The sequence below is a fragment of the Ammodytes marinus genome (genome assembly GCF_949987685.1).
Source record: "Ammodytes marinus genome assembly, chromosome: 4".
Taxonomy (NCBI): Eukaryota; Metazoa; Chordata; class Actinopteri; order Uranoscopiformes; family Ammodytidae; genus Ammodytes; species Ammodytes marinus.
The window spans coordinates 8,632,170-8,654,652 of record NC_137233.1 but is presented as its reverse complement, the minus strand read 5'-3'; the positions used below and the strand labels follow the sequence as shown (position 1 = coordinate 8,654,652).

Here is a 22,483-nt window from a genome sequence, read left to right as displayed (position 1 = left end):
ATTATAAACCTGAATTTATTATTCCCAGCTCGGGGTCAGAGAAGAGAGGAACCTGGCAATCACTCTGGAAATGTTGTCCTTCCGGGACTTTTTATTTTAGAAATGATTCCATCCCAAATTTCAAATGGGTTACAAGGAAATGACAAGGCTGTGAATCACCATGGCAACAGTGTGAATTCCCAAATACCCACCGTACCCCGGGACTCGACAGCTGGATCGTAGAACCTTTCATTTCCTGTCAGAAACAGTCAACGTTTTTTTCCTGTAATATACAGTAAAGGCCGCCACATGTTTCTCTCCCTCTCTCAAAATATCAGGATGTTGTTGATTTTTTTTTTTACGGATTTCCTTCAAATCAATGTAAAGTCTCTTGGAAGTGTGTTTTCCCAGTTTGCATTTTTACTCTGTTTTATACAGATACACAAAAAAAATAACAGGGCTAAGTTACAAATAGGACATGGCAAAATAGTCCGTTCATATTTCATGGTTCACCTGTCCCACTGTGAACCCGCGACCCTTCTTTATTCAATCCTCTCGCATCGGTCCGAAAACACTTTTTTAAAAACGGCGAGTCCTCTGACCTCCTCAAGGTACAAACCGGGGCAGTCTCTCAACGCTACCATCTTCCTCAGTTTGAAATCTGCAAAGTCCTTCATCCCCATCACAGGTTGTATGTAGAGAACAGAGGGGAGTGATGGTTAAGTGCACGTCCATTTCTTTTAAAACCCAGTTTCCTTTTCTCTGCCAGGCCCGTCACCCATCGTCGTTTCCCTTTTTCTTTGCCGTGTTGTGAATGCATCATGAGAGCGGAAGTGACGGGGCAATAGAAGAGTTTTGGGGGTGTTTTGTAGATGGAAGAAGGTGCGTTGTAGCGAGTGGCTAGAGGCCTATGGACTGCAGGGTTTGTCTCTCGGTGTTGTTGAGGTGACCTGAGAACATGCTGTAACACGGCTGCTGGGCGAACTGCGTCAGGAAGTCCGTGAGGTAAGCCTGGGAACAGACACATGAGTCACAGCACGTCAACTATCACAGATATCACATTCATTAAGTACCAAACACAGATTCTGGGAGACAACTGATCTGTGTAGGGTTGCTAACGCTAGCTAGCGGCTATCCACAGATTTCAGTCCAAAAAAATAAATAGCAGAATAGCAGCAGCCTCTATGTAGCTGCATTTTGTATATTCAATTTGTAAAACTTTGTTAATGTTACTTGTATTGGTTATCCACCGCTTCAAGAAATGCAATGTGTTATAACCTTTATAATCACATATATAGGGGACAGAGTTCACCGAGTAATGATTCCCTCTTGTGAGTAACTTAAATTGGGGTTTTGCTTATGAGTTTCTTGAGTTAAAAACCCAGTTTTTATTTTGTTGACCAAGACATGCTGCAGATTTAAAATGTACAGCTGCTCCATCATAATCAGTTGGAAGTGGCGTGCTTTGTCCTTACAGAGTTATCCGACATGGCTGGAGCCATTTCACCCTAAAGCCTGTTTATGATTAGAACATCATAAGACCTGCTCTGACGCCCTGAGACAGGAAACACTCTCTGTACAGTGCATCTTGTAGCAGCCGCCTTTTACCGGAAAGTAATTACAATGACTAGGAGACTAAATGTTCCACAATAACATCAGTGCTTAAAAGTTTGTTATGACTTAACATCCACTATTGTCAGTGTTTGCAAACAATGAGATCTAGATTTTTTAAGCACAACAGGCTAAAAGGCTATGGTCTTTGGCTGGCTCATATTCACTGACGACAGTTATTTTGACATCGAGTCCATACTGTGAACCTTTTGGGTGCATTTGGTCACTGTGGTGCAAGTATGGTGAGCAGGACTGTTTCATGGCAATATGTCCATCAAAGTGATTACCGGTAATAACATTGATTTGTCAGGCATGTAGCCAAAGACTTTTGCATAAGGTTACTTTATCCATAAAACAATTTCTGAATAGATTCTGCAAATAATTGTCAACATCCCAATATATAATTTGAAATCAAAATAGAATCGAAAAACATATTGGGATGGTTGATTTTCATAATAATACACAGTCCTACTGTCTGATATCTTCCATCTCATAATCTAGACCAATAGAAATGAGACACATGGAACTAAACGTTTAGAGTTGGTTTACCTGTAGATCAATCTGGTATATGGGGTCTTTCAAGGCATCTGGATCGTCCTCATCATCATCTTCGTAATAATCGTCGTCTGTGAGACACCAGGTTACAGTTACTTAGTAAGTTCAGAGAGAATAAACAAGAAGTAAAAGACAGTAATGGGGGAGAGAGAGAAATACTCGTACCGTATTTGTTGGAGGCGATGAGATCAGAGAGCAGCTGACCCGAGAGCCCTTCATCCTCCTCGTCATCGTCCTCCCCCTCTTCCTCGGCATTGTCCTCCCACATACCAGTGGAGTCTGAGACAAAACAACAGCTGCTGACTGAAACGTCTACTATGCTGTGCTACTCTTTCCTTTTTTAAAGTGAGGGACTAAAAAAAAAAAAAAACAGCAAGTCACGGGGCTTCACCTACAAAAAACATGACCGAACTCATTGCAACTATTTTGTAGCAAAAGTTGAACATGACACGTCATTGATGACAAATAAACTTTCCCCTGAGAGACCTTAGAAACATCTTTTGTGATTTGCATTCACCTTGGGTCCAGTCTGCTGCGTTTGTCCGGCTGGCGTTTGCCTCCACGACCGTCGACAGCTCGTTGATTATTAATTTAAAGACTTTCACTAGCAAAGGAATGTTGGTCCATCGCTCTGGGTCTGTGGAGGAGAAAGACAATGTTAACAGCACATACAGTATGTATGGCCCTGTGGTAAATCTCCTAGTATCGCTATGTGACAACCTTGTTAAAATATGCGTTTATGAGGTTATTTATGGTTATACTCTACACTCTCTCTGGTGTCTTACTTTTGGCAGACTTGGAGCGTGTGCGGATGCCGTCTTCAGGGCTGTAGATCTCCTCTCCCTTCACCACGATGTCCTGGAGACGTTTGTCGTCAGTGTTCAGACCGTGTTGCAGCAGCTTGCACAGAGCCACCGTGCTGCAAACAAAGATAAGAGAAGCGTTTTAATGAAGTATTCCACACAGAGTTATTTCAGTTCCTGTCATAAACTAAAACTCTGTTCCTGTCATAAACTAAAACTCTGTTAAGAGCTTTACTGAAGGCAGGAACTGTATAACTTTTTTTAATGATATGAATAACGCCAAACCAAGAAAAAACTAAATTTAAATGTGACAGGTTTATGCGTTTCAAAGGTTGATGAAATTGCCCTCTGACCTGACTTTGCCCTCGTACTGTCCATAGAAGAGGTGCTGCCTGCTCATCCACTCCGTCATGACAAACTCCAGCGCCGGTTTCCCCGTGGGGCCGGGCAGACTGCACAGGAACTCCAACAGAGGCTCCAGCTGGGAGTGGACCAGGTGGGCAAACACCATGATCAGAGACTACAGACAGAGGAGGAGATATGAGGCAGAGGGAAGAGCACATTATGAACCATTGAGTTAATGGCATCTTAAGATTATTAATATATCTTGAGATCATTGTCATCGGACGATACATGCGCCCATGAGGCAGATTAAAAGAAATGTCTGCAGACACTGCAGGCAGCCTCGTCAGTTTGGCTGCTGTGAAGCAATGTTAGCGATTTTTGTTTTGAGTTTTTAAATATTTACCTTGCATTTTTTAATAATTACAGACATTTAATATTTTAAAATACATTTATTTAATAAATAATAATTGAAGTTCAATTGTGTTTCTTATTTGATGTTATTATCATTAAGTTGTATTTTATCAAATACAAAAATAACAAAATAACAATGTAATATTGGCATTATATATCGTTAATCAGCCAACCTGCTCTGTAAACATCAGCCATTGGAAAACACATATGAATCGTCCACTGGACTGCACCATTAACAGAAAAAGGGCACCAGACACATTGTATGTAAACATACCTGCATGACGCTTAACGTCTCGGCTTGCTGCATCTTGCTCAGAATGGCCCTGAGGATCTGGTCCAGCTGTTCCCCTAGCTGAGTCCCAGCTCTAGAGATGAGAGTGGAGACCAGCCGGCCCACGAAGGCAGCAGTGAACTCTGAGGTCCTGGGGTCCAGCAGCTGGTTGACCACCTGCATGACGTACCACACGCCACTGTTCCCCTGCTCGTCCCTCCACTGAGCTATCTGCTCCAGGGCCACCGAGACGTACGCACGCAGACACTCACCGCCATTCTGGAGATGGAAGGGAGGTGGGGTTAAGAGTTAATGGTCAATTTTTATCCAAAATGCCCTTTTTAATGTCTTTTTCAACATTTATATGGGTATATGTTTCTAGAAGCTCCCAAAGTTTGAGTAAAAACAACCCTGTGGCCACCTTTCTTTCTTATTTTTAAGGTTATTTTTGGGGCATTTTTATGTTTTTTTATTAGTAGTCTAGAGAGACAGAGAAGAAATGGATCATAGGGGAATGACATGCAGAGAACGACCTTAGGCCGGATTCGAACCCTCTGCTGCTTCTGAGGACTTAGCCTCTATGGACGGGCGCTCTAACCACTACACCACGAGTGCCCCCCTATGCCCACCTTTCTGAAAACCTGTGAGACATCCGCTAAAACGGAGCGCTCCAGGCAGAGGCTGAAAAGAGGAGATTAAGCATTGGCAATGTTTGAAATATAAAGGGTTTTTTGGACACTACACCATTAAAAAAAGTTTCTAGGAGAAATCCAAATGAAAAATGTTATCCTCAATAAACGGTAACTGATTTTTAAAGGAGAAGCTGTGGAAGAGGCAATGCAGAGTAAATGACACATCACAGAATGCATTTTTTTAGCACCATTTATTCTTAAATTGTTTTCGTCCAATTTATTGATGAGATTACAATATATATATTCAATGTCTTCATGTCTCGACAAAAGGTTTACCTGCATTATGGTGTTGTCATCTGTTCGCAAGGTGCACTGTGCCACCACAGGGAAGGCCTGGCACACCAGCATCTCTGACAGAGGAGGTTTGGTGTTTCGGACCACTGTGGTCAGGATGTCTGTGGAAGTCTGTGTAGTTAAGTGAAGAAAAGTGGTCAGACTCTCAGGAAAAAAAAAAACTACGATAACATAACAATGAAGAGCTGATTCTGCTGGGGCCTGTAACTTGACTTGTTGTTTATTGACAAATGAAGTGTCAAATAAACAATGTCAATGTGCTGAGTCATTAGTTCACAGGATTAAAAGGGAAACACTGGCTCAGGAAGACATTAGCAAATGGGTCGATTCCTGTTTTTGTGCGGTTGATTTTCCCACATGGCTGCTGAGTGAAATTATTTCTCCAGATCATTCCTAATAATAGAAGATACAGCATGAGAAAATGCAAAGGACTCATAAATATTAAAATAAAATGGATAAGAGTTAAACAGTTTGCAACTTAGTTGAATTTTTTTTTAAATTATTACACAAATGTGCAACCCTGTTCATACAAAAGTATATTACAGGTTTTATCTACAAATTACATTTGTGTCTTACTGTGTGCTTGGTATCTCAGGTGATTGCTTACACTAGCAGTGAGTTCATTTCAGCAGAAACATATTAATCTATCAATCTGTAAAATTAAAAACATTAGAAATGAACTCAGTGTATCACAGATACAATCTACCCACACTACTAACTGTCCGCCAACTGCGGACAGTTAGTAGTGAGGTATGTGTATTGGCCGATGATCGGTGCTTACAAGGGGAGCTCATTGGACCATAATCTACTCACAGCGCAGAGTCCCGAGGGAATCTTGTCGGGGGGAGCCTGCATGATGCTGACCAGCGTGGGGATGAGACGCATCTGCATGGGGCCCTGGCAGCCTTCGATCTGGGCCAGCTCCTTGAAGATGTCCTGAGCCAGAGAGGCTACCACAGGGTCTGAGCAGAAGAGAGGGGACACACAATCAAATCTATGGCTCTCGTCACTTTAAAGTGTCTTTGTCTTCTCAAACAGCTTTTGCCTGAAAGGACAAATGTGTTTTCTTCCTCGCTGAATCCATGTCAAAGTATGAGACAAAGGCTGGAGAAAACATTGACAGTGAGTGAACCCCTATTTAACCTTTAAAAAAACAGGGGATAAGGCAAGACCAGTTTATTTATATAGCACAATTCAGACACTATTCAGGCCACTCAAAGTGCTTCACAGGGTCACGAAATACACCAAGATTAAAATACATCAAGCAATGAATACACATTAGAAAAGTGAATAAAAAATAAATAAGATAAGGTCAGAGGAGCCGGGGCAGTACCGTTGTTGTATTTGAGGAATATAGCGATGGTGAGAGGGCAGATCTTGTTCTCTGCACTGGTGGTGAAGACTGGGTCCACGGTGCAGACGATACACAGCGTCTCCATGACCAGGGTGAGAACCTCTGAGCTGAACTGAGCAGCTAGCTGGACCAGGCCCTCCAGAACACTGGGGAGGAACGGCTGGAGGACGTGTGTGCTGTCAGACAGCTTCAGCTGATCACAATACCTGGGAGAATGACAGTGGGTAGTAAAGGCATGGATGAACAGGCAGTATCCACGGATTCATTTGAATGTATCTACAGTGATTTTGTGACCCATATTTAAAATGGTTAATGTGAATGCATCCCTTTTTTTTGAGAAGAATGTTATTTAAACTTGTATAGTCTGTTATGCATTTCAGGAAAGAACAGTATTCCCCTATCAGTGCAAATATAATATTTGTCTAAAGAAAATATGCGATATTGTTCGACCTCAGATGTAATCATGATCTGGTCCGTCCAATTTCAAGTGTTTTTCAAAATGCTAAATAATGACTGAATGCGTGTTCATCATCACTAATAACCCTGCTGTCTCACCCCCAGATGGCCCGGACAGCTGAGATGCGTACGGAGGGCGGCTGGCTGTCGTGGAGGCCGCTGACCGTGGCCTGGAGGAACTGCTGGATCAGCTCAGGAGACATGGCTGCTGTGAAACGACTGGCCGCCCACAGAGCTCTGCCCAGGAGGAACGGAGACGCCGCTACAAGGAAATAAGCATTGAAGAAACAGAAAATGAGAGGGAGAATTATTATTATTTTTTTTTATATACTTATTTTAAGTTTTAACATAGAGGAACAACAGTGAGGAGATTGAACGTAGTGTCCCTTAAAATCCATAAATACATATTCTGTAGAAAGATGTTCCTTATGAGCAACTGAGATGCACTTACAGAGGAAAAACACTTATATTAGGACTTCATGCGTTGTTTGTGATGACTTTTGCTTTTAGACTCACTTGGAAGGTTGAGATCAGCGAGGATGACACTGGCCAGGAAAGCGTGCATGTCAAACTGGATACGACCGTTCTTCACGTTCTCTGTGATGATGGTTTTGACGGAGCCGAGGGCCAACATGCACGCCTCATGGATCTTCCACCTGTAAAAAATAATAATAAAAATACAAATAAATTCAAACTAACATGTGAAACCAAACACAATGCAAGCAGCACATTTAATTTTTTTTATTTCTTGCTATGTCTTGCTTGACATTCAGAGGTTTTATTTTCCTCCTCACCAGTGCTCGTTGCCGCTGTTTTTGGCCTGCTCTGCCTCCTGGAAGTGTCTGGTCGCTGCCGCTGCCAACGCTGCTGCGCTCTCATTCTGGAACTCTGCAGCCACAGCCTGCAAGCAGAGGTCAAAGGTCAACATCATTATACACCCCATTGAGTTCTTTAATGACTTTAATGGCTTAATATCTGAGACAAGCTTATACTACTGGCAGGTTGTTTCTTCCGGTATGTTTTTTATGTTCTAAAATGACAAGGTGCAAAAACTATAGAGCACAACATAGTGTGGTAAATAAACAAGTCCCAAAAAGCACACAGGATCGTTTAGGAATGATGTTAAGTTTATCTACTGACTGTTGGCGGAGGCAGGCTAACGCTACCCATTGACTACCAGTATTTGAGCTAAGCTAACTAGTAATGACCTGTGCCGGATTCTTCTTCAAAAATGCCCACACAGTTCAAGTAATGGTTTCCGTCACCTTGTCTTGAAACTGAGTGTGTGGCATCAAGCTAAAAATAAAACGTTGTTGAACTATTCCTTTAAAATATCGACTCTTATGACACTGTCCTGCAGGAAGTCACCAGCTGTTTAGTCTACACCAGAGTTTGATTGACAGCTTTCACATCAGCGCAAACAAACAGAACCAAACTGGTTATGTGTAAAAAGAAAACCTCAGAAACCTTTAAGGCAATTTGTGGTGAATTAACAAGAGACTTGTGGGTGTTTCTCTCACCAGCAGCAGGTCCTGAGCAGAGATCCTGACCGAGTAAGAGAAGGTGTCGTCATCCTCGTCCTCTACAAACTGCTGGGGGTTCGCCGTCCACACTTTGATCTGAAGACACAAGGGGGTCAAACAATCAGGTCCAACACTATGCTGCATTTACGGTACTCTTTTCTTTTTGTTTACAGCTGATACTTTTCCTTTAAAAAGGTCATTCCTCACCTGGTCCTCAGTGATCTGCATGTACAGGATGACGTAGTAGATGAGCTCGGGCAAGGCTTTCTTCACCGTGCTCTTGAACTTGTTGTTCTCCAGCAGCGTGTGGACAAACTCAAAGATGCTGAACACCAGATTCTCAAAGCCCAAAACCTCACCTGCAAAACAACAACAACAACAAATGAGCCAATAATACCATAAGATGTAACATGTGTCAGCTAGAGCAGATGGAGAAAATAGAGGGGAAACAAAATGTGGTTAGGATGATGCTCACCATCCGAGTCTACGGGATCGTCCACTTCCTCAGTGTAGTTGACTTCTGTTCGCACATAAGTGAAGATTTGGTGAAGGAATACTAGTTCGTTTGGTACTATTTCGGTCTTATTACTCTGTTCACTCGCTCAGACAAAATCTATTTAGGAAGTAAAATTCACAGTCGACATAATATATATATAATACAATATATATATTTATCAATATGAAAGCATTTGGGTCTTGCCCAGTCAGCAGGTGACTTCTATGTTACCGAGTCAGATCAGTAGTTTAGAGAAACGTTGTACAACTTATAAGAGTCTCAAAGTCATATTTCACCAAATGTTTTTTGCCCCAAAAAAGTTAAAAATACGTTTTTGACCGTGAATGGGAGCCATTTTTACAAAAGAAGTTATCCCAGCAAGAAATTAGCATACACACAAGTTAGAAGTGTAAAGGATATAAAGCTGCACTTTCAGTCAGTGTATTCCATACAATGGGTAATATCTGCTGCATTGACGACACCATGGGTTTGGGGAAGTTCTTCACCAATGCCGTTACAGCCTGGGCGAGGGAGAAAAACAAGAGGAAATACAGATTTAAAGCCTTCATTGTAGATATTTGACATCAAATTATTACAATTCACAGATAATTTAGTTTTTGAGAGAATAAGAGTAATGTGAATAACTACAGAAACCATGATCGACCCAAAGCTACTAAAAAAAGAAGATTATTATAACACTATTTTTTGTACAACTACTATTGGGCTTCCACTTATGATTTGAGATATTAATGGTTCATGCTTAGCAAATACTTCATGATCATTTGGTCCAGAGAGTGTTTCACCTTGAGGACTTCCATCTTGAGACCACTGTCAGACGAGGGTCCATCAGGCATCTGCAGAGCCTGCACAAACGCTACAGTGAACTGCTGCACCACGGGGAAGATCAACGCTTTGGCTGCACCCTACACATAGAAACAAATACACACACACACACACACACACACACACACACACACACACACACACACACACACACACACACACACACACACACACACACACACACACACACACACACACACACACACACACACACACACACACACACACACACACACACACACACACACACACACACACACACACGGGGTTGTTATATGAAAAACACAGCTATGTAAAAAAAGGACAATAAAAGGACAATTTTACAAACACTGATTTTAAATAAATCCACAAAAATTTGAACTGCAACTTTTTCCACAGCAAAGGAGGTTTATACAAAAGTAAAATTGTTCCATTGCGTTATTATTACAAACTCTTACGTAATATATTACTGCAATATTTCTTTTAAAGTCATCATGTCTTGCTGTGACCGTCTCACCTTCTCAAGCTCCTCGATAGCGCAGATGAGGTTGGCACAGGTGGTGAAAATCTCCACTGCTCTGGATCGGGTACGAATACTGTACACCTGCAACAGTACAAGAACCATTTAGCTATTCAGAACCCGATAATGATCCAAACACACAAACTAAACTAATACATATTGTAATGGTGGATTTCTACTCTAACTGCACTCATATGCACACAATGTCTCGTTGTAATGTTGGAAGATCTAATTGCATTCTGCTTATCCTCTGTCTAAGTATCCTAGAAATGCTATTTCCATTGACACAGACAGGGGATCTTGAACGGGTTAAAGATATTATCAGTAACACAGACAGTAGAGCTCCCACAGGTAGTTAAAAATGAAAAGCTTAAAAAACAAATAAAGTAATGTCTAAAAACTGGATGAGCTTTCAACAATAGTTCAGGGTCAAACTGTGACAATACCTCGGCCATGGTGAAGATCTTGTACATTTCAGGTAAGATGACCGGCGCCACCAGCGGCATCTGCGTATCCGTCACCTCCCGAGTGAATTCTGGACACAACAGACAACAGCTAGTTACATTCTCAGAAAGACATTTTACATTGAATGTTTTTCATTCCAATGGGATGAGTTCAACTTCATCGTTTACTTCTTTTGAAGTCTAAAATGATATTCTCATGAATGCTTTATAATCCTGGCAGCATTTTGAATAAAAAAATAAATACAAATCTTATTCTAGGTCATGTTTTACAGCGTTGGTGATGATGTGTGTTTATGTGCATCTTCTTACACACCTGTGAGGACCCTCATGGCTCCGTGCACAGCATTGACGTTGCCACTGACCAGCATCTCCATGAGCAGAGTGAAGAGCTGTGGCCAGGCCTCGGGCCAGTCCCAGTGGGCGATGGCCGACACAGCGTACGCAACACTGGAGCGCACTTTACTGATGGCCTCCCGCAGACCGCTGGGCAGCAGCTCCCTGATGGCAGCTTTAGCCTGGACGGGGGGGGAAACGACAGGACTTTGACAACGTTTGGCTCAAAATAGCCCGCTGAAGTCAAAAGTAAAGTGTGTGCCCGAATACTTCTCCCAGTAAAGACAGAATAATTATTTTTATTTTTTTAAGATGAAAAGGGGGGTTTTACCTGATCTGTAGTTTCCGGAGGCCTGAACTTCTCTGACTGGGAACACCAGTGAGTCTCCACATACTGCTTCAGGATGACTGATGCCAACTGCAACCACAGACAACAAACACACAGATTGTGATTAATAAAGTCTGAATAACCGTCTGAGACCTTTATTTAACATGCATGCGTGAACTATGGGTAATTAAGTAACTTTCTCCAAGTAGCTTTAGTTAACCAAACTAGATTTCTCCCTACTGTAGTTCAACTTCTACCAGTGTAACGTTTTTGATAGTTTACAAAACTATGCTTTCAAAGTAGCTTCCCCAACTCTGCATGTATGTGGGGCTGTCCATCCTTAGCTCCCCGACAGATGTTTTTAATGCTCACCTGGCGGATTGCGAGGGCTCCCTGAGGATCAACTGTGAGTTCTGCAAGGTGGACGCCAAACTCTACAACACGAACATATCAGCAAAAAATCAATACGCTTCAAAACAAACGATGATACAGTGTATGCAGAATCAGGATGCTATTAGGTAGGAACAAACTGATAAAAGGCTTTTGCAGTTTTTTTAATCGCCACACAAAATCAGACATCTTTCAAACACATCTCTACAAATTCAAGCGTCATGATATGCAACATTAAGACGGATCTGTCCACACAATCACAGATGTCCCTGCTTAAAACTGATAAATGTTACTTTTGAAATAATATGTGTCGTTTGGGGACACCCTTGTTGAAACCTGGCAACACTGAAGATGACAATAAGGCAACTTGTGATGTGTACTTCTGTAACTACTACCGTTTGTACGCTCTATGAACTACAACCAATAACATAACATTGACATAATTTGGTTCCTCTAAAAGACTGAAAACACTGTGATAACCCACAATGTCCTCTAACTGGTTTGAACCTTGCATGACTGACATGCCGAGAGATTACCACGCAGTTCAGTATCAGCATCAGCTCTGAACACGCTCACTCTCTCGCGATGGGTTTTACTAAGAGTGACATCAGGCGCCAGAAGACAATGTTAATGCTGACAATCCTACAAAGTGGCAGCCTTAGAGAGGGGCCAGCGGAAAGGGTCGGCCTCGCTGCGACGCTGCGGCACGGCCGACAGACAGACTGTGCGCACAATTAGCCTTTCACCAGGGGCACGAGGATGGCAGGGCAGACAATGGAAAGCCTATAGGAGTATAATCTGCAGCCCCTAGGTACTGTATCCATATAAAATACAGTGGTTTGTCATGGTGTCATGGGGTTATTTCCCCCCCCATACACCAAATGCCACCAGCTGTTTGGTACATACATAGTCAAATTCATGTCCGAGCCGAGGTGCTTGCAAGTTCCACCAAATGTAATTTGAAACATTAACACAAAATGTAGATGCCAATTAAAAACAGAAAATAATCAATAATTTTGTTGCAAAATTAAATTAAATAGAAGAGGGAAACTGAACTAGCCCAAGAGAGTGCTAAAATAAATCCACCCAATTCTGTCTTCAAGATGTTTTCAAGGCTTTCAGACCCCTTGATTAGGACTTTCACAACTGTAAACCTGCCATTATGCTTGCATCCTTTTGCATTTGAGCTTTGATATACTGGTAGTCTATATTAACAATCGAAAAAAGATGGATAATGCATATTGTATAAACTTAAGGTTGAAACATTAATTTGAACTCAATCAACTCAACCTGGACTGCTGGAGCAAGACAGATGCTTATTTTGGACAGTAACTGCAGTAATGTAGGCCTACATGGTCAGATAATGGTATGTTAAGATAACTAGATAGATAGATAGATAGATAGATAGATAGATAGATAGATAGATAGATAGATAGATAGATAGATAGATAGATAGATATGTGCTGCTGACAATGACCATGATTGATGAAGCTAGAAACCGGTGAGTGGGATCAGCGTGAGAAGCCCCCTGGGAGACATCTTCGCGGGAAAATCTGTCACTGTCACTTAACATTCCTAGGTTACCATGGCGACTGTAGATTAAATTAGAGGAATTTATTTTGGGAGTAACGTTACTTTGAAGACTACTGGAGGTCGGTTGGCATCCCAATTAATGTGTCGTTTCAATGTGTATTACGATTGTACGGTTTGTTCAGGTAGCTAACATATGGGGACAATGCTGAGTCTGTTGCTGTCATCCACCGCGTTGCCAAGTGACGTTTAATAATTCCAACGTGCTCGAGACGAAACGATAGCTTGAGTATATTAGCTAGCTTCACGCACAAAACCGACATGATAATGTAACTTTACGCTAACTGAAAGTTTTGTTTTGTACTGCGACAGAGGGATAAACTCGTGATCACTCTCTGTTGCTGAGCTGTTGAGGCCGGGGTCCACACAGCCCCCATGTGCTTCAAGTTAACTAACTTACTAGCTAACGTTGTTTATTTATAACACCAGGGAAACGGTTAGCTGTGACATGTGAGAAAATGTTAGTTTGAGCAAGACAACGCAGCCACCAGCTGTTGCAAGAATAACACGTTTCCGTGAGCTTTAGAGCTAACTTCATCACTAACTTCTGACAACATGGCCTAACGTTAGCTAGTTGGCTCCCCGGTGTAACGTTCCCAGAGTTAGCTTCTTCTACAGCCAAAGTTAGCACCGATACAAAGCGGCAGACGGCAGTGCGCGTGGAACTGATATCCGCGGGGCCCTTGCCGTTAATGAGTGAGAGCACCGGGAGCTAGCCACCGTTAAAAGTAGCCCCCTCAAAATAGTGTTCAGTTCAGAAACGGGGCGACCACCACTCACCCTCAGTCACTTCCAGCACTTTGATCTGCTCCTCCGCGGCAGCGCGCACTTCTTGAACCGGGGACAGGATGGCCGTCAGTGTCTCGATCAAAGCCTCTTTTAGTCCCTGCTGGACCGGACCGGTCCGAGCGACACTACCCGCCGCACTCATGCTCCCGCTGTGTGTTCACCTGCAGCCCGCTACAGTCAGTCAGTCCAGCACCAACACCCGGGGAGGAGCACAGAGCCACAGCAGCACTACAGGCGAAGCGCGCCAATGCATGGAAACGTGGAGGCGGGGCTTTGCTCAGAGGAAGCAGCACAGTCGGTTGTCCGGTTCGGCCCACGTGTTTTGTTTTATTTTATTGTGTCGTTGTTTTTAAACTCAGGCTCCCTCTTGTGGTGCGGGGGGAAATGGTACCTGCTGACAGAAAGCTAAGGAAGGTAAATAGGGCAACGTACGTGCCTTGTTTTGCCTTTGACAGGCATGTAAAACACCTGCTTTGTCATCACTGATTAAGTTGTCATCACTGATTAAAGGTGCAGTGTGTAATATGACATCATCAAGAAAGTTCTACAAAGTTCTAGAATGCAACGCTCCCTGGGTAACCCCACCTCTTTCGAATAATAACAGAAGCTACAGTGGCCTTCAAGGACAAGAACAATTCTACATTTTAAACAATGCACCTGATGACAATCCAACTATGACACTTTCAAGATGGCGGCACTAGGCCTTGGTCCAAAATATGCCGAAATATGGACATATATGTACGGAAGAGGATTAGGGCCACACATGAAAAAAAAAAAAAGGTTAAAAAAAAAAGTTCTGACCTTATTCTGCCATCTATGGGCGAACAACTTTTTTTTCCATTAAATTCTGACTTTTTTTTAATTCATGGAATTCTGACTTTTTTTTTTGTTCATGAAATTCTGACTTTTTTTTTGTTTGTTCATGAAAAAAAATAAATCTGAATTCTGACATTTTGAGACCCTTTCTAAGGGAAAAAATAATAATTCTAAAAAAAAAATCAGCTATTATGCACTAAATTAAATGTACTTATGGACATTATAATTACTTTCTACAAAATCTGCTCGGAAATAAAACCCAAAATTCTACACACTGCAGGTTTAAGTGCAGTCTGCATTATTCAGCATCCAAAAATAGATACTTTTTAGCCTGTTTTTTTTTCTTTTAATGATTTGAACTACTACGCCCCTTTAGTTCCAATTAAGAGAAATCTTCACAATTATTGGTATCTTTGACAAAAGTGTGTGTTTCAGTATGGTTTCAGCAGTTTGCAGACATTTCTTGTTTCAACCTAACAATGCCCCTGTGCAAGTGAGGTAAGCAGCTACTGTTACACATAAAATCAGTGGATGACCTCAATGGGAGCAAATTGCTGCAGCCAGGTTCCAAAAGCCTTCCCAAGAGTGGAACCTGTTATAGTTTAGAAATGTCAACAAACCCATATAGCTGTAACATTCAGGTGTCAAACCTTTGGAGGAATTACCAGCTTTACGTCATAACCTTGCTGCTCCCAAAATGGCATGTGACAAACTGTCTGCTCTTCGAACTCCATTGTTTTGTTCTTACATCTTCCAGTGATGAAGCTTCAATCTTCTCAGGTGCTTAAAGTCTTAATTCAGGAGCTTGTCAGAAAATAATAAGACCCCGGCATAGTTTAGATGCCTTTTTAAAAACCGATTTCATCACTTTAACACCTGTTACATTCCACTATGCCCCACAATAATCAGTAGGGAATGAACAATGACGTTTTGGTTCCCTGGATATATTTAAACACACCGGCCACATGAGAATTATGAATGAACTAATTGCGGATTAACTAAAAAAAAGTTTCCCCTCGTTTCTAGGTCCTAAATGCTGTTTTTGAATGAAATGTCGAATAATATACTTTGGATATAGTTTGTTGTAGGCCTATATAAATCTGGTCAAGAACCTCATGTATCATCACTGGGATGGTTAGAAACCTATTTTCCTTTCTTAACTCTTTCATTATGTCCCCTCTACAACACACTTGATGGTGTTTATACGAACATATTTGGATCTGTGAGCAAAGCTGAATCATCAAAAATGGTGAACCGATGTGCTCCAATAAAAATACATACCATATTTTTGTGAAATGTGAGTTGTGCAAGATGTGACTTCAAAGGTAAAAACCCATGATATTTCTGTGGACTGAATGGTGTCAGAAACAGATTATCTTACAATCAGCCTCCAGTTAGTAGGTACACCTAAACTAAAACTAATGCAGTCTAATGCAATAGGTTGGCCATAAATCCAATCCTCATGAAGGTTAAAATGTTGAAACTGTTTAGACATGGTGTTGATTCACCATCATGTGTTACATAGGTTGTGTTGATGTTACATTAATTTGTCAATTCACTACATGAAATCAAATCAATACATTTTATTTAAATAAGCCCGACATGACAAATAGACAATTGCCTCTGTACACAATATGACCCTCTGTCCTTAACCCATCCTTATTTAAATCTCTTCTTATCAAAACGCTTTTTTATAACCTCAAATTTGCTTTGGTAATTCGTTAACGTGTGCATTTTTTGTGTTTGTTTATGTGTTATAAACATGTTACGTGTTTGCTCGCTGAATTTATTCACACTTTTACAGTCTACTTTTATCACGTTTTATTTCTACATGACTTTGTACGTACATTTAAATCAATTTGTAATCTCTAGTTTAAATAAGTGCTCCATAAATAAACTTTATTAATTGCACCATGTTTCGGAGGGTTTGTCCATTAAACCTACCCTCGCCGACATTAATAAAATGAGCAAATTATAGGAAACATAACATTCATAATGGGAGGATTTATTGCAGGACTGTTGTATTGGGCTGCACTTCATTGTAATATAGGTGTACCTGATAAACTGAGTGCATGTGATGTGGACCTAAGAATGAACCAAACACTAATACAACTGTTTCTTCTTGTTTAAGCAAAAAGAATTTGGTTTTATGTAGAAACAAGCAATGTTTTGCAACTGGATATTTCCCTCACCTTCAAAGAGTTAAAGCTAAAATTAAAAAAAGAGAAAAAAGAAAAGAAAACCCATCCCGTTGCACCCGGAATCGCACCATTCCGAATTTTTTTTTGCAGATGTTACCGACAGAAAAGCAAAGGAAACCTGGGGGAGACAGCGCACAAGGAAGATGGATATAAGTGTACAGTACATATATATAAAATATAAAATCTGAAATATATTTTATATATATTAAATCGTATTAGGGTTCAGTCTCTAACACAGTGTGTCTGATTATCTTCTTTTTTTCTTCATTTTTTTCTTTCAAATCCTATTATATAAACCAGAAGAGAGTCAAAGCAAAACAAATGAATCAATGAACAATTAAAAATTGTGGGGAGGGAAAAAATGGAAACTAAGCAACAGACGAAAGGCCTCGGCCCGATCCGATGCCCCCTTCCCTCCCCCATCCCAAGCCTCCAGCGGAGGGGTGAGCTAGCACGGACAAGGTGGGACAGGCCCGTCCTGCTGTACAGCGCAGTGAAACATAACTTACATATTAGCTCTTTTTTTTTTTTTCTTTTTTTTTTACACGTACAGTCGTGATCAAGGCACAGGGATCTTCTACAAGTTAATTTTTTTTCTTCAATGAAGTTGTACAAAATAATACATTTTACAATCTGTACAAGAATAATAGTCCAGCAGTAAAATAAAGACAGACATACTTAAAGCCGGGAGGGGATTGAAGTGGGACTGGTAGAAGTGAGATAATAAGACAAAAGGTGTGTGTGTGTGTGTGTGTGTGTGTGTGTGTGTGTGTGTGTTTGTGGGGACTGATGAGGGCTGGAGTGTGTGTGTTAGTGTGTGTGTTCCCATGTTACAATTTTGCGTCCAGTCTTGATAAGTAGTTTCTTTCACTTCCATGATTTCCTCTTGCATGGTCTTTTTCCTTATTAAATATAACCTCTCCTTTATGTTCCATATGTTGAGTAGTTGTCAAATAGCAGCAGGGGGGAGGGGGACAAGGATGGATGTATGTGTGTGTGTGTGTGTGTGTGTGTGTGTGTGTGTGTGTGTGTGTGTGTGTGTGTGTGTGTGTGTGTGTGTGTGTGTGTGTGTGTGTGTGTGTGTGTGTGTGTGTGTGTGTGTGTGTGTGTGTGTGTGTGTGTGTGTGTTGGAGGGGGGGTTAAATGGTGCACAAAGGCAGATCACACACACACACCGTGTACACCGACACACAACATGGGGTAAAAACTTAACAAAAACTTAAAGTTGAATTGTGTTATTACAGGAATATATAATATTTATATTTATATATATATACATATTTATATACACACATATATAAATATCTATATATATAGCTTGGATTTTTTTTGCACTGAATGAAGTTCACTGGTATGCATGATTTTATGCATTGTATGGTATATTTCTTGACTTCTTGGTTGTTGTTTTTAATTTTTTTCCTTATTTCCTCCACGGTTGGTTTCATGTGAGCCTTGTGTTCTAATGTTCGAGTCACGCTCACATCCACAGGCAGCCGTTAGTCAATCAGTCCGTCTGTTTCTGGCACATAAAGGCTCTCAGCCCTCCTCCCTATCAGTTTGCCACCCTCCGTGTCCATCACTTTCTTCTTCTTCTTCTCCTCCTCCTCCTCCCTCGTCTTCAGCACGCGGTGAATGAACTCCTTTCTCTGACAATACATGATTTAATCCAGCCTCTGACAACTGTTCAATGCTAAAGGACTTGTTTTTTAAAAGGGTGTGTGTTTGTGTGTGTGATTGCGATATGAGACATTAAAACCTATCGAAGGGTTCTGCACGTCTTTTGCTGTAGTGTGTGTGTGTGTGTGTACCTGTGAGTAGTGTGTGTGTATGTGTCTGATAGAGAGAAAGCTAGGAGGGGTAGCCTGCACTGAGGGATTCCAGTCCTTACCCTATTTCCTGGGTCAAAGTTTAGCAGAGTACAGCAGTCATTCCTGGTTAAAAGTTGATGACACTTTTGTTGTTGTTGTTGTATCGTTAACTGTGTTTCATGATAATTTTTTTTTCTGAAATTGTATTACCGGGAGAAGTAGGATTTGTTTCGGGAGGTGAGGGGCAGGCAGGGCAGTCCTTCGCTCGCTTGTTTGGTGAAGTTTTTTTTTAGAAGTGGAGGGGTGTGATTGGCTAACTGGTCGTGGGGGGAGGGAGGGAGGGAGTACATAGGTAGGTTGGTATAGGTTGATAAGTAGGTCGCACGCCGCCACCCATCACAAGAGCTCGTACTGCCTCAGGTGCATCCTCTGTATGATGTCGCGACAGTCGTTGAAGACGCGGCGGATGTTTTCCGTGTCGACGGCGCAGGTGAAGTGGGGGTAACAGTAGTGCCGGCCGTCCCCGCTCGCTGTGCTGATCCTCTACAAGAAGACACAAAAAGAACAGACTGGTTAGTGTGTCAACCCCCAGCCCTGTTCTTACCAATGTAGTGGCAAACTACTTCAACTGATATTTCCATTACTTTACCCCTTGGCTACACATACTGTATGTACCCCCAAGTTGAGAATGAGAACCACTACTATAGGACATGCTCAGACAACACCTATCTACTGAAAATAAATGTATCATGCCAATATCCTGTCCACAGTAACTGAGTGGAGCAGTGAAGTGACCATCTGTGAGATTTAGTTTTACATTTTTGATGACATTTTTGGTGTTAAGCTGTCACTGGTGTTGTTTTGCAAAAAAAAAAACATTTGCCAATCACAAAGTGTGGCTGTGACTGTGAAGTCCGGTCTGTTTACTGCTGTTGTTGCTTCTTGACTTCTGGAAAAAAACATTTAATTAAGATTGTTCCGCGGTGGACGGAAGATGACAAATATGTTTAATGGAAAAATACTGATCAAAAGATCAAAATAGATTTTCGGTAAACATGATTCATAGAGGTTTGAAAATGCTGTTGACAGTAAACATCCTCATTTACGGCATGCTGCTGATGCATTTCAGTCACTTGTCTTTACACAGCACTGATAAATGCTGTGTTCTCATTGGTCAATCACAGATTCAAAAAGGTGAAATATAATTTTTTTACAAACCAGAAACTCATCCCGGATGAAGTACTTTGCCCTTGTGACGCGGGGATCCTCACCAAGCTCTGGTATTGCTGTTGGGGGAAGAAGAAATCTCATCACAATAAAATCATTTCTGCACTGTACCTTTACACAGTCAGCATCACTCTTACTGCTGAAGGGGCCACATCAAACTAAGGAGCGACTACTGACAGGAAAGACAAGTACTTAACAAAGTATTATCTTTAATAATATTATATAATTAATACTGCCTTTCATTTGCATTATGGGCTGTTAGATGATGTTATGCTCTTGGCATAGCACAGAGGATTATCTTTGAGCAAGAGAGCACACCAGTAATCCTGCTCCACACTTATTCTGCTTACACACTGTGGGCTTCATTCAAAAGCAAGTGAAGGACGTGCTAAATATACTATGCTCCAACGTTTGGGTGAATTGAACAAAAATACAAACCAATGACAAAATACTTTCATATCACTTCGTAACTATGAATATTAGTATTGGGAACCTAGGGTTCTGCAAATCTCCACATTGGAAGATCTGAGTGAAGTTGTTGAGCACAAAGTTATCAATGTTATCAAGACACGGTGGCCATAGCTCATCATCTCGACTTAACCATGTGTGACATATGTGTTATGTATTGGACAACCTGAGATATCAGTGGCAACCGCTTACCATCGTCAGGTGTAGTGTAGCGTGCAAACTCCGGGAAGTAGTCCTCAATTTTAGATTTCCCGGCCAAAACCTTCTCAGCTAGCAGGTCCTGTTTGTTCAGGAAGAGGATTACTGAAATGGTCCGTAGCCACCTGTGATCGGGAAATGAAAAACAAATTCAGTGCTTTGGAGTTTTGTTTAGGACGCAAACTACTTTTCAAGTGGCATGTTTTGTTGTTTAAATAGGCTTTGGCTGGATATGAAGGGAATAATTGGCTATTAGTTTCACATTTGATTATTAAATCCAAAAGTTAATGCCGACCTGTTGTTCCATATGTTCTTGAAAAGGTTGAGGGCTTCCTGTAGTCTGTTGGTCTGATTGTCTTCTCTGATCACCATGTTGTAGCTGCTACTCGCCACCACGAAGATGATAGCTGTCACATCTGAATCACACACATTAACAGAGGCAGGGATTATTCACTAAAACAACCAAACGATGTTGTTAACCCTGGGAATTGAATAAACACATGCACAATAAAGCAGTCCTAGCTACAAACGCCCTACCGTTAAAACACTGGATCCATTTTCGACGTTCATCCCTCTGACCTCCAACATCGAACATGCTATGAGACACAGGAAATCAAACGATCAATTTACATTGTAAACGCAAAGTAAAGATTTTAAATACTGGAAGACCAGCATGTGGTCCTTTTGATCACAAAGCATAGTGAAGAGAATCAAGACATTATCTGGTCAAATAGGAAAGTTCAACATTTAAAGCAAAAAATAAATAAAATACATGAATTTATGGTGGTTCATAAACGACTCCATAACAATATTAACAGATTACACGAGAGGTAATTATTAAAGTTGCAACAGTTAGCTCTTTCTGATTTTTGGTATTATGGAAATGTGAAATTAGAGAAAAATGCAGTTTCTCTAAAGAATCGTTCTACTTCAACGCACAACACTGTGATAAGTTCACTTTGCGGCAACTCACTGGAAATTGACTTTGTCTATTTGAAATCTTGTCTCGAAGATCCCAGATGTCAGTACTCGGCATCTCAACAGGTCCTGGAAATAAGCACAACAAACAGCACAGTGTGAGATAGTAAAACATAAAATAAATTTAAAAAATGACAAAAGAGAATTTAGAAGAAAAATGTGAATTGAGGGTCACTTTCTTTAAATTAAACTGTTAAACTTGTGGACTTGACACCTAGAAACAAAGCACCCAGGTGTTATAAACCTCCTCTTAGTTTGGGTCAAAGTAAATAATTAATATAGTTCCTGCCTTATGTCCAATGTAGTGGGTTATTACAGAACATTAGATGTTTTTTTCCAGTACTGATAGGTCAGTGATTGTTTTCAATTCATTGTTTTTTTATTCACTATACGAGACGCCAGATAACGCCAAAGATATTCACATGTGTGTCAAAGAATCACGTTTTCTAGATGCAAAAATTAAAGTTGCATGACTGTCTCATAGTCAGTGATGACACACAGCGATTTTGGTTTATAAGTGTTTGAAATCTCAACTGACTGCAGGGTTATAAATACCTTGTGATTCTTATATAGGAAGTGGTGAGTGAGTGAGAGGGATTTTGACCACAGCCAAACAACAGGCCTTTGTCAAAGCAGACATTTTGACTTGTCATAGAAGGAAAATCACTGGTGTTACTAATAACATTTACGGTAACACTGTTTTATTCAGGTGTGCCCCGTAAGCAGTTGACAGTGTCACAACGCCCACGACCCAGTTAAAA

The 22,483-nt window shown here is 41.1% G+C and overlaps 2 protein-coding genes across 2 annotated transcripts in view; both read right to left on the bottom strand.

Annotated features, from left to right (window-relative positions):
• Positions 1 to 377: 377 nt before the first annotated feature.
• On the bottom strand, positions 378 to 14,257 carry ipo9 (importin 9). The gene is made up of 24 exons (XM_080025416.1): positions 14,018 to 14,257; positions 11,630 to 11,691; positions 11,261 to 11,347; positions 10,910 to 11,111; positions 10,579 to 10,667; positions 10,130 to 10,216; positions 9,594 to 9,713; positions 9,211 to 9,311; positions 8,770 to 8,828; positions 8,502 to 8,653; positions 8,292 to 8,390; positions 7,566 to 7,672; positions 7,288 to 7,427; positions 6,871 to 7,033; positions 6,295 to 6,521; positions 5,775 to 5,923; positions 4,944 to 5,072; positions 3,979 to 4,254; positions 3,302 to 3,468; positions 2,931 to 3,064; positions 2,663 to 2,782; positions 2,311 to 2,424; positions 2,140 to 2,216; positions 378 to 990 (listed from the first exon to the last, which is right to left on the bottom strand). The coding sequence occupies exons 1-24, from the start codon at positions 14,166 to 14,168 to the stop codon at positions 880 to 882; spliced, it is 3,123 nt and encodes a 1,040-aa protein (XP_079881542.1). The 5' UTR covers positions 14,169 to 14,257; the 3' UTR covers positions 378 to 879.
• Positions 14,258 to 16,443: 2,186 nt separating this feature from the next.
• The window catches only part of LOC307249355 (guanine nucleotide-binding protein G(s) subunit alpha-like), a 28,413-nt gene continuing 22,373 nt past the window's right edge, over positions 16,444 to 22,483 (bottom strand). Inside the window, exons 7-12 of the mRNA XM_080026026.1 lie at positions 21,718 to 21,791; positions 21,282 to 21,340; positions 21,040 to 21,160; positions 20,739 to 20,869; positions 20,070 to 20,137; positions 16,444 to 19,394 (exon numbers count right to left, since the gene is read on the bottom strand). Coding sequence (XP_079882152.1) covers positions 19,248 to 19,394; positions 20,070 to 20,137; positions 20,739 to 20,869; positions 21,040 to 21,160; positions 21,282 to 21,340; positions 21,718 to 21,791 — 600 coding nt within the window. The 3' untranslated portion in view covers positions 16,444 to 19,247. The remainder of the gene's footprint in view (positions 19,395 to 20,069; positions 20,138 to 20,738; positions 20,870 to 21,039; positions 21,161 to 21,281; positions 21,341 to 21,717; positions 21,792 to 22,483) is intronic.